General features: G+C 34.6%; 1 protein-coding gene across 2 annotated transcripts in view; it reads right to left on the bottom strand.

Annotated features, from left to right (window-relative positions):
* The window catches only part of LOC149802891 (leucine-rich repeat serine/threonine-protein kinase 1-like), a 148,005-nt gene that overhangs the window by 66,540 nt on the left and 68,374 nt on the right, over positions 1 to 13,091 (bottom strand). For both annotated transcript variants that reach the window (XM_089952359.1, XM_089952360.1), the window contains exons 17-18: positions 11,008 to 11,126; positions 4,638 to 4,760 (exon numbers count right to left, since the gene is read on the bottom strand). In XM_089952359.1, the coding sequence (XP_089808485.1) occupies positions 4,638 to 4,760; positions 11,008 to 11,126 (242 nt within the window). The remainder of the gene's footprint in view (positions 1 to 4,637; positions 4,761 to 11,007; positions 11,127 to 13,091) is intronic.

A 13,091-nucleotide genomic window follows, 5' to 3' on the forward strand; every position in this document is an offset into this window, starting at 1 on the left:
TAAAAGTAACGAGTTCCTCAACAGGACTAGAGCCAAAAAGTAACCAGTTCCTCAACAGGACTAAGGCCAAAAAGTAACAAGTTCCTCAACAGGACTAAGGCCAAAAAGAATTTGGAGGAACAGCAGATCAGACTCTTTCTTCTTTTGAACTGCTGACTGTTGAAACCATCTGATATTTTTTAATGATAACAAGATCTTCAAGTAGTTTGGTGATGATATTGGATGTAAGATCAACGCTATTTTCATTTAAGACCAATTAGACATCATGGTAAGCCTTTTGGTGACAACCCAATATCAATATGACCAATAATTCAGAAGGAGTAGATATTACAAGATTTCAAGATGGCCATTGTGGGTGCAAGATTGGCACAATTTTCATTGTGGACAAACTAGATATCTTAAAAAGTCTTTTGGTGAAAACCATATGTTGATATGACAATCATTCTTGGTGGAGTATCAATAAAAAGATTGTAAAGATGACCACAGTGGTGGCTATTTTGGAGGTCAGGGCAGAATCATTTCATTAAGGACCAACTAGACATCATACAATGACTTCTAGCAAAAAGCCAACTTAATCTGACAAAAGTTCAAGAGCAGCAATATTAAAATGTTCAAGATGGCTGCCACAGTGGCCATATTACAAGTCAGACTGGCATCATTTTCATGTATGACCAACTACAAACCCCATTTCTATATGACTTTTTGACTGCTCCAGTGGCCTAGTGGTAAGAGCGTCTAAATTGGATGCAGGAGGTCATGGGTCATGGGTTCGATCCCTGGCCAAGTCATACCAAAGACTTACAACAATGGTACTTACAGCTGCCTCACTTGGCACTCAGCATTAAGAGGTAAGTGTTTGGACCAGTTGGCCTGGTGTCAGGATAATGTGCCTGGTTGGGACATCATGCTACATGTCTGCGGCATGATGCCCCAGTGCTAGACATTACTATAAACCATCACACTGCAGACATCATAGTGATATAACTGAAAAATTGTTAAAGCTACATTAAAAATACAAATCACACACACACACTCGACATGACTTTTCATTCAGGAGGACTAGCAATAATGAGATTTTCAATATGGCTGCCATGCTAGCCATACTGAATGTAAGATCAGCACCACTTTCATTCAGCACCAACTAGACATTATAAGAAGTCTTTTGGTGAAAATCCCATGTTGATATGACCATAAATTCAAGAGTAGCAGTAACAGCAAGATTTTCAAGATGGCCACCACTGAGGTTATTTTAGACATCAGATCAAAATAATTTTCAATGTGACAAACTAGACCCCATAAGAAGTTTTTTTCAAGACAACTGCTATGGTAGCCATACTAGAGGTCAGATTGGAACCATTTTCATTTAGGACCAAGAAGACATGATAAGAAGTCTTCTGGTGAAATTTCATGCTGACATAACCTTCCATTCTGATGAAGTAGAGATAACAAGATTTTCAAGATGTTTATTTTTACATTCTGGAGTGGAGCTGTCATGTGATTTATAAAATGTTGGTAAGGCACATTGGCATCACTTTCATTTACTTAGAAGTGTTGAAGTGAACACCATATTTAAATAGGACCATCTCTTAAAAACGACCAGTGATGAGATTTTCCAGATGGCCACCAGCATCAACTTGGATAAGCACCAATGTCATTTAAGGCCAAACTGATCTCACAATAATCCCTTTTCTTTATGGGACTCACACTCCACTGGACAAAAATAATTTTCAGGAATCCAAGATAATGACCATTCTTCTTTTTAACTGCTGAATATTTTAATTGTCCCTGATACTTTTGAGCCATAACAGACTCAAAGTAGTTACTGTGGCAGCCATAATGGATGTAAGACCAACATCATTTTCATTTAAGACAAACTAGATATCATCATCTTTTGGTGAAGAACTTGATGTGAATATAAGCATCCATTCTGGATGACAGGATTGACAAGTGATTGAAGATGGCTGCCATGAAGGCTGCATTTGATATCAGGACCATTTAGGACCAAGTAAACATAAGAAGTCATTCTAGTGCAATCTGATGACCATCCATCTAGTATGAATATCTAGATTTTCAAAATGGCTACAATAACAGCCATATTGGAAGTAAAATTTAACACAGAACCAACTATATATCATAAAAAAATCTTCTGGTGAAAATCCCACATTATCTATATGACTTTGCTGTGGAGCCATTGTGACTATCATGTATATAAGACCCAAATTAATTTCTTTCAGAATAAATGGGATATAATAAGATGACTTTTGGTGAAATGACCATTCATCCTGAAGGAGTAGCAATAACAAGATCTTCAAGATGGCTATTGTGGTGGCCATGTTGGATGTCAGATAAGCATCATTTTCATTTAGAACCAAGTATACTTCACCATAAAAGGTCTTTTGGCCAATACCTGCTGCCAATATTACCATCCATGAAAGGTCTTTTGGTCAAAACCCAATGTCAATATTGCCATCCATGAAAGGTCTTTTGGTCAAAACCCAATGTCAATATTGCCATCCATGAAAGGTCTTTTGGTCAAAACCCAATGTTGATATTGCCATCCATGAAAGGTCTTTTGGTCAAAACCCAATGTTGATATTGCCATCCATGAAAGGTCTTTTGGTCAAAACCCAATGTCGATATTGCCATCCATGAAAGGTCTTTTGGTCAAAACCCAATGTCGATATTGCCATCCATGAAAGGTCTTTTGGTCAAAACCCAATGTCGATATTGCCATCCATGAAAGGTCTTTTGGTCAATACCCAATGTCGATATTACCATCCATGAAAGGTCTTTTGGTCAAAACCCAATGTTGATATTGCCATCCATATAGGTCTTTTGGTGGAAACCCAATGTCTATATTACCATCCATGAAAGGTCTTTTGGTCAAAACCCAATGTCGATATTGTCATCCATGAAAGGTCTTTTGGTCAAAACCCAATGTCCATATTACCATCCATGAAAGGTCTTTTGGTCAAAACCCAATGTCAATATTGTCATCCATGAAAGGTCTTTTGGTCAAAACCCAATGTCGATATTGTCATCCATGAAAGGTCTTTTGGTCAAAACCCAATGTCGATAGTACCATCCATGAAAGGTCTTTTGGTCAAAACCCAATGTCGATATTACCATCCATGAAAGAAAAGCAGCAGTATCTAGATTTTCAAAATGCCTCGCATGATGGCCATTCTGAATGTCAGACTGGCACCCATTTTAATTTAAAACCAACCAGATATTAGAAGAAATCTTCTGACAAAAACCCCATATCAATATAACATTCCATTAAAGAGGAATAGTGATACGATTTACAAGAGAGCTGCCATGGTGGCCATACTGGTTGTTAGATAAACACCATTTTTATTTAGCTCAGACTAAACAGTGTAAGAAGTATTTTGGAAAACACCCATATTGAAATGACCATCCAGAATGATATAATAAGGTTATTGAAGACGGTCACTGTGTTTTTCAATTTCTAATAATGCTGGCCATATTTGATAGTGGATCAGAATCACTTTAAAAAATTGTTAAAGACCTTCATGTCGTTTCTTTCCAACAAAATATGGTCAAATTCTGTTCAGTGCTTTTTTGCGAAGTTGTAAATAGCAATTACAAATGGACAAAAGACAATGCATGATGCACACTGCAAAATGGACAAAAGACCATACCATAATCTCACAAGACCTTATGGTCATATGATCTAAAAATTCCACTAACATTTTACTAGTTCAAATCAGATCAACATCATGTAAATGTTATATCTTAACTCTGGTAACTTCAACAGCTCATAATTTAAATTCACACACAAATTAATAAAGAAAAAATTATGGGTACAAGAATTTCGCTTTCCAAATTCTGTCTTTAACTTTTATGCTTTATGTCAGCTTTAAGTTCTAACAGCTAAAACAACTAACATGACTACTGTGGAAGCTATTTTTTGATGAGCTAACATCATATGATATATATCAACAAAGCATCTGATCATAAAGCTACTGACTAGTGTGTCATATTTGTGTCATAATCGTGTCATATTCCTGTCATATTCATGTCATATTTGTGTTATATTCGTGTCATATTTGTGGCACAATTCACCTCAAGCCATGCTTTTATTAAGCAAACTTTCAATTTCTATATTTCTCCGATAAATGATGTCATAAAACTTTTACAGACCTTTGTTAATATACAGAAAATTCCAGATTTATGTGTACTCGACTTACCAGCACATTTACGTGAATAAATATTAACACCCAAGCAGAAAAATACACCCTGAGATGCACGTCATTCTCATTCATATGTGAACACAAAGCATAGGTTCACAAGCCGGAGCTGTCCTTTTTTGATATGTTCATCTGGGATGAAGATTTGGCTCCCCATTGAAGGACATATTTGCGTTGCACAAATTAATTCTGGAGTTAACTGTATACAGTTTTATGAACCAGTAAACCATATTTTCTTCCACTGTATATCAGTCAAAATGAGGTTTACTGGTTCTTAAAATTTTAACAATTACCTCAACAAAGGTTAAATGTATAATATTCTGAGGCATGTGTTGGTCATTTAAATGGAAGAAACCTGAACTAACCAACGAGGTACAAGTAAGCTGTACTATCCAAGTAGCTCAAATTTATATACATGTTACTCACCGAACTTTGCAAATTTGTTGACATCGTTGATGGAGACAACCTGGGCCAGCTGATCACACAGCCACTGTGGATCAATGAAATACTGATCTCGAAGGGCCAAGTCCTCAAAATGGCACAGTATACCTGCAAAGATACAAACATAAAATGTGGATCAGCCATCAATTTTATGAATGATGATGAATCATGACAATATTTAATAGTATGGTATAATTTTGAATAATTTAATAATAGATCGAACTTTTGAAAATCTATTTATTTCTCAGATCTATGAAAAAAATTTAATAAGTTAATATAAACCAAGTTTTGGAGTGAAATATATTTCTTTAATAATACTTGCCCAATGATAATATGTAATGACAACAATCACTACCTTGCAAAACCAGTCCTCATGAGCTAAAAAAAATCCTCATTAACAATGTCTGTTAGCATATTTTTTTTTGCATAAAAAATTGCTAAAACCTTGTTTGCTTGCCAAGATGGAAATCAGATGAGAGTGATGTCTCTAGGATAGAGAGCTCACCCCTTTCCCATCATTTCTCAGTTACTACTGGACCAAAAGTGCATGTTCTTTCACTGATGAAACTGCAGGGAGCCATGTGAGTGAGTACCCATATTATGATCAGGCAAATATTACCAAAAGAAACATCAATATGTTACCCATTCATAACATGTATTGAGAATATGTAAGAGATGGAGAAAGTAACATTCCTTTACCCAAGAGATGGCCCTGGCTGTGGGCTCCAATGTACATGAAGCAGCTTCGAGTCTTGTGTGAGATATGGGTTTTACAAAGTGCAATGAATGGAAGCAATATTAAGAACATAATTTATTCAGAAATTTCAGTGGAAACTGAGTAACTTTCATCATTACAAAACTGGTGGGTCATAAAGGGTGTCTGATGTGGCAAATAAATGAAGTACATGCTCTGGCAACAGGGACTTCTCAGTCTCAGTTACCAGTTCCCATGTGATTCTTTGCTAACCAATGGATTAGTGACTTGTCAAGGAACTCATGACAATGTTGTACAGTTAAAAGAACAGTGATCATTATTTTAATCAATTGGGTCACTGAGTTGCCTCCTGGTCACACTGACATATGGAATGGGCATCTTCATTAATTATTTTGTGTCTGAAAGATGAAATGAGCTCTGATGGAAATAAAACAAGAGTCCCTCAAAAGAACTTATGCTCTACTGACTGAAAAGAATTTCTATTACCACAAGAGAGTGCCATTTCTTCCACGCTTTTATTCTTTTTATCTGCTGAGAGTTGAATATAAATCTGATATTTTCATGAAACTCCAAGATACCAAACTTGGTAGCAATAATAGTTTTTATTTGTCTGAGTGAACATGTTTATAACACACCTGCATGTGCAGTGCAAATTCTTTGTTATTACATTTGACCTTGAACCTGATCTAAAATCACTGATCTTATTTCAGACATTGTCAAGATATACCCACATGCCAAGTTTGGTTAAATCTATAAAGAAATACATTTTGGGGAAGAATTAAAAACTAAAGTTGTTTAAGTGGCACCATTCAGTGTATTCATCAGCTATATCCTCAAAATGGGTTTGATACAAATCCATTCATACCTGTTTGTGTTGTCAGTACAACTAGAAAACAGAGTATATGTTTGACCTTAGAATAAACGTCAGAATGCCAAATATAAATGTGTTAATTAGAATGCAACAAAATACAAAGTTTGGTCAAATTTCACTTATATGTATACAAGCTGCTGTGTTCATAAGCTCAAAAAAGTACGAAAAATTGCAATGATCTTGACATGATCCTAAGGTCAATTAGGTCTAGTCTGTAACATTCGTTAATAAAAGTTAAAGTACCATGATGTTCCAATCTACAACAATTATATATTGTAAAGAAAGATTTACTGAAAATCCCATGCCAATGCCACCTTTCATCCAACCAAAGTAGTGATAATAATATTTGTTATGCTGGAGGTCATATTAGCACCATCTACATGCAGACACAGATACATACTGCAAAAATAGCATGTCATCCATTCATCAGAAATAGCAAAAATTTAAGATGGCCATCAAAGCAGCCATTTTGGAGGTTAGATCAGCATAATTTTAATACAGGAACAACTATATAAAAAGAAAAAAATTGTTTTAATGCTGACATGACTATTAAGGAGAAGAAGCGGTTACAAGAATTTTTCAAATTCTGACAGGTCACAGTTGGCATTTTTTTCATTTAGGACCAGCTACATAAAGTGACAAGAGTTTTAGTTAAGAAAAAAAACATGCTGATATGACCATCCATTCAGGTGGAGTAGCTATAACATGATTTTCACAATACAGAAACCATGGTGGCCATATTTTATGTCTAACTGGCACTATTTTCATTTAGAACCAACTACATATCATAAGAAGCCTTTTAGTGAAAACTTATTGAAAACTCATTTCACAATGGCTATCAATTCTGCAGAAGCAGTGATATCAAGATTTTCAAGATGGCCACATGGCCATGAAATTGGAGGAATGATTAACACCATTTTCATACAGGACCAACAAGACAATTATAAAAAGTCTTACTGGCCATGTAAGGGACAACAGTTTGATTTAGAGCCAACTTGATTTCATAAGACTTTTCACCAAATCTGTTGTTGATAAAATCAGGAGATATTGAGCTAAGAAGATTTTAAGATAACAACTATATTGGATGCAGAATCACCACCATTCTCATTCAGAACATGCCAGACATTATAAGAAATCATCAGTGAAAACCCCATATCTATATCACTATCCATACAGATATATCAATTCCATGATTTTCAGCAGAACTATTTTCATTTAGGCCCAACTAGAAGTTGTAAGTAATCGTAAGAACTCTTTTAGTGAAAACCCCATGTCAATATGATAACCTGTTAAGGAAGAACAGTGCTAACAAGATTTTCAAGATGATAATGGCCATAATACACGTAAGATCAATACCATTTTCAAGATGATAATGGCCATACTACACGTAAGATCAATACCATTTTCAAGATGATAATGGCCATAATACACGTAAGGTCAATACCATTTTCAAGATGATAATGGCTATACTACACGTAAGATCAATATCATTTTCAAGATGATAATGGCCATACTACACGTAAGATCAATACCATTTTCAAGATGATAATGGCCATACTACACGTAAGATCAATACCATTTTCAAGATGATAATGGCCATACTACACGTAAGATCAATACCATTTTCAAGATGATAATGGCCATACTACACGTAAGATCAATACCATTTTCAAGATGATAATGGCCATAATACACGTAAGGTCAATACCATTTTCAAGATGATAATGGCCATAATACACGTAAGATCAATACCATTTTCAAGATGATAATGGCCATACTACACGTAAGATCAATACCATTTTCAAGATGATAATGGCCATAATACACGTAAGATCAATACCATTTTCAAGATGATAATGGCCATACTACACGTAAGATCAATACCATTTTCAAGATGATAATGGCCATACTACACGTAAGATCAATATCATTTTCAAGATGATAATGGCCATAATACACGTAAGGTCAATACCATTTTCAAGATGATAATGGCCATACTACACGTAAGATCAATACCATTTTCAAGATGATAATGGCCATAATACACGTAAGGTCAATACCATTTTCAAGATGATAATGGCCATACTACACGTAAAATCAATACCATTTTCAAGATGATAATGGCCATACTACACGTAAGATCAATACCATTTTCAAGATGATAATGGCCATACTACACGTAAGATCAATACCATTTTCAAGATGATAATGGCCATACTACACGTAAGATCAATACCATTTTCAAGATGATAATGGCCATACTACACGTAAGATCAATACCATTTTCAAGATGATAATGGCCATACTACACGTAAGGTCAATACCATTTTCAAGATGATAATGGCCATACTACACGTAAGATCAATACCATTTTCAAGATGATAATGGCCATAATACACGTAAGATCAATACCATTTTCAAGATGATAATGGCCATACTACACGCAAGATCAATACCATTTTCAAGATGATAATGGCCATAATACACGTAAGGTCAATACCATTTTCAAGATGATAATGGCCATAATACACGTAAGGTCAATACCATTTTCAAGATGATAATGGCCATACTACACATAAGATCAATACCATTTTCAAGATGATAATGGCCATACTACACGTAAGATCAATACCATTTTCAAGATGATAATGGCCATACTACACGTAAGATCAATACCATTTTCATGCAAGATGAACTAGACATCATAAGAATTCTTTTAGTGAAAATTCCATCTGGATATGCCAATCTGTTTTTCAGGAGGGGTGGAAAAACAAGATTTTCAAGATGATAATGGCCATACTACACGTAAGATCAATACCATTTTCAAGATGATAATGGCCATACTACATGTAAGATCAATACCATTTTCATGCAAGATGAACTAGACATCATAAGAATTCTTTTAGTGAAAATCCCATCTGGATATGCCAATCTGTTTTTCAGGAGGGGTGGCAAAACAAGATTTTAAAGATGGACTCCATTGCAGCTACAGTGGATGTCACATCGACACCATTTTCATTCAAGACAAACTAAGCATCAAAAGAAGTCTTTTATATGAAAACCCCATGTCAATATGACTTTTGTGTTTAGGCTGAGTGGTGACAGATAACACGATTTCAAGATTTTTAAGATGTGGTGGCTCAAGACGAACACAGAGGGTGCCATACTGGACATCAGATCTGCACGATTTTCATTTTGGACCAACTTGGGATGTATGTGATTCTAAAGTTTCATGGCAATCCAAAAAGTAGCTTAGGAGAAATAGTAATAACAAAATTCTGCTAATGGATGGATGATGGACAATGGAACATGGCATAAGCTCTTCTGTATTGACCGTGACACAAAATTCTTTATGCTGATTTACACACAACAAAACTGCTAGTGAATAAAAGGATGTTATTTGAATTCTGTGGTGTACATGAAGATTACAAGTGACCAACTGTAAATTCACTATTTTTCTAGAATTTCATATTTTTACCAACTACAGATTTAAAGGCTCTATGAATAAATACCCCATGAAAACAACAGGACCCCACTCCCATGCAATTAATTTCTTAATAAACCCATACAGTTCTATACCCACAAAAATAAATGAACTCACTATTCTCAGTTATTATCACTTTAGATATTGAGACCCTGATTACTGTATATTCTCACTTATAAGTCAGTCAAACTGCAAACAACAAAGATCCTGATCTGCCACTGCATAATGCACTTGCAGATCAGGGTCTATATTATTTGTTCTACTGATTACCCCTAACAAACTGCAAAGACCCAGTTCTGTTGACACATTATGCGACAGCAGATCTGGGTCAGTGCAGTTTGCAGTTGGACTGAACTTATAAGCAAGTATATAAGGTATAAATATAATCTTCTGACAAAACCTCTACCTATTCCATTCCTAGCATGTATTGCAAACAGGATGTTCATATCTATCTCACAATTTTACAATGCTACTTTGAGAGACACTTGATGAAAATAAGTACAGATAATTGATAATCAATATTTTTCAGTATTATGATTCACTAAAGGCATGTAGATGTAGGCAATAGAAGAAGTTATTTTAAATATGACAATGTAGATTTAATTAGTCACTATGCATAACACAAGTGTCACATTGGTATCAAATAAGCTAATGTGTGTGTGTGTGTGTATGTGTGATTTGGATTTTAACGTAGCTTTAACAATTTTTTAGTCATATCGCTATGATGTCTGCAGTATGGCAGTTTATAGTGATGACTAGCATCATGTTCCACCCAGTCACATTATCCAGACTCTAGGCTGACCAGTCCTATCACTAACTTCTTAATGCTTGGCGCCTAGCGAGGCAGCTGTTAGTACCATTTTTGTAAGTCTTTGGCATGACTCAGCTGAGGGATTGAACCCACAACCTCCCGCATCTGAGGTGGACACTCTAACCTTTAGGCCACTGGAGCAGTCAAGTAAGCTAATAACACCCAATATAAGTTCACATTCTTTATATGATGAACAAGAACAGTATGAACTCAAATAGGTATCATGTGTTCTGGGCATTTTATTAGATACTTGCTTGCTACAAGTGTTACACAGTATCATGAGTGTTGACCAATCAAGTGCACCCCAAAAAAGATTATTACAGTGAATTGTTTTAATTATATAACAGGACTAGCAGAACAGTAGTATTTTGGAAGCTAGCTTATTAACCTATGTCATTGAAATCAGAAATCATAGCACAATCTCATAAAGTAAAGAAATTATCCACAGCAGAATGACAATATGTTTCTTTTCACCATTTTCATGAAGAAACTTTGTAGCTTGCTCCAAATCCTCTTTGTTTCTAAAGGGAGAACACTCTGGAGATTCACCTTCTGGTGCAACAAACTTGTTCATATCTTCCATCACAGTCACTCTGAAAAAATACAGAAAATTACTTAAGATCATTTGTGAAATGCTAGGGTATTTAACATTTTTTTAAAAACACAATATTTTTACATAGTTAAGGATCCAAGAGATCCAAAATTACAAAAAAAATATTTGGGTTGGTGAGCATTTTCCAACACTATTCTTGGTTGAATTTCTATCCACACCAAGGAACATTACATAGGAACGTATGAGGAAAAGTACTGTCACTAACAGCCCATATAACAATAGCTTAATATTTAAAATTTCATCACATTTGCAAAGGTTTAAGCTCACAGATGCCTCACATCAAGTGCAGAGAAAGGATATGTTGGTGAATTCAATTTTCAGTATGACAGTCATTGAGATCACAAGCATTATCTGATGATAGAAAGCCTGCACAGTTAATTTCTACTGGTTGTACATTGCTAGATTTCTTCAAAACAATGTTATTGCAATTATTAAAACTGTATCACTATTTTTTTTATTATTTAATATGCAACCATGTCATTTTATGTCCAATTTCTTCTAGAGTTCGCAGCACTAGGATAAACCTGGATAACAAGTGACATCATATCAATGAAGTCATAATAAAATGATTACAATTTATGTCCAATTTCTTCGAGAGTTCACAGCACTAGGATACACTTAGATAACAAGTGACATCATATCAATGAAGTCATAATAAAATGATTACATTTTATGTCCAATTTCGTCGAGACCTCACAGCACTAGGATACACTTAGATAACAAGTGACATTATATCAATGAAGTCATAATAAAATGATTACATTTTATGTCCAAGATCTTCCATCATATTAATCAAGTCATAATAAAACAATATCATCATTTCCAGTTACATAGCAAGTGTTAATTTAACAAAAGCAGACTAAACTGAAGACTCATAATTCGACATATTTTCCCAACAAGATTAAGTAAATTTCAACATGATATACAAGTCCTGATTTTATGAAAATATCAGTAACATGGAGCAAAAGTTGAGAACAAATTCTCTTCAGATCTAATGTGTGGATTCAAACCTGGCATCATGTGTCAATTCTTTCTGAAAAGTCCAAATTTGTACAATCTTTGGGAATCAGAAGAAGCATCTGTTCCCAATACAACCGTCATGTCTTGACAGTCAGACCATTATGTCTTAAAGTATAAATCCACAAAATCCTACTGAAATTTCATCCATTCAGACTCCTGAATTTAACATCACTTCAAGTCCAGAGTCAATTTCTCCTGGTGAAAAACAGACAAGAATTCAAAAAAATCAATTATAGTAAGGAATACCCCAGGCACAGTTTCTCAAAATTATTCCAAAATGCCTTACATTAAAAATGGGGCTGTACCAAAGACAAGTTGGGAATTTTACAATTAAAACTTAACACTGGATAAATGGCACGAGCATAAGTTGTTCTCAGAGAAATTGGATTTATCATTCTGGAAAGACTGCCTATTGAAAAAAAGTTGCATAATAAAAGCAAGTGAAAGCAAAACGTTTCAACCTCCATATAACAAAAAGCTGTGCCTCTACCTCAATGATACAATTATCAGCAGACCTTTAACAAGAAAAGATTTCCAAAATTCATGATGAAATTGTCAGTGGACCTCTCAGACAGTTAGAAGAAATTATTTCCAAACTTGATGATAAAATCTCTAAAATGGAAAGATTTCCAAATTTGATCAAATCAACAGTGGACCTCTAATAAGAAAATACATGTATTTCCAAACTTCATGATAAAATCATCAGTGGACCTCTAAACAAGAAAAGATTTCAAAAATTCATGATAAAATCATCTGTGGACCTCTAAACAAGAAAATATGTCCAAACTTCATGATAAAATCATCAGTTGACCTCTAAACAAGAAAAGATCTCTAAATTTCATGATAAAATTATCAGTGGACCTCTAAAAACAAAATATTTTAAAAATTCATTATAAAATCATCAGTAAACCTCTAACATGAAAAG

The sequence above is a fragment of the Sinohyriopsis cumingii genome, chromosome 3 (genome assembly GCF_028554795.1).
Source record: "Sinohyriopsis cumingii isolate HCF-2022 chromosome 3, ASM2855479v2, whole genome shotgun sequence".
In the NCBI taxonomy this organism is placed as follows: domain Eukaryota; kingdom Metazoa; phylum Mollusca; class Bivalvia; order Unionida; family Unionidae; genus Sinohyriopsis; species Sinohyriopsis cumingii.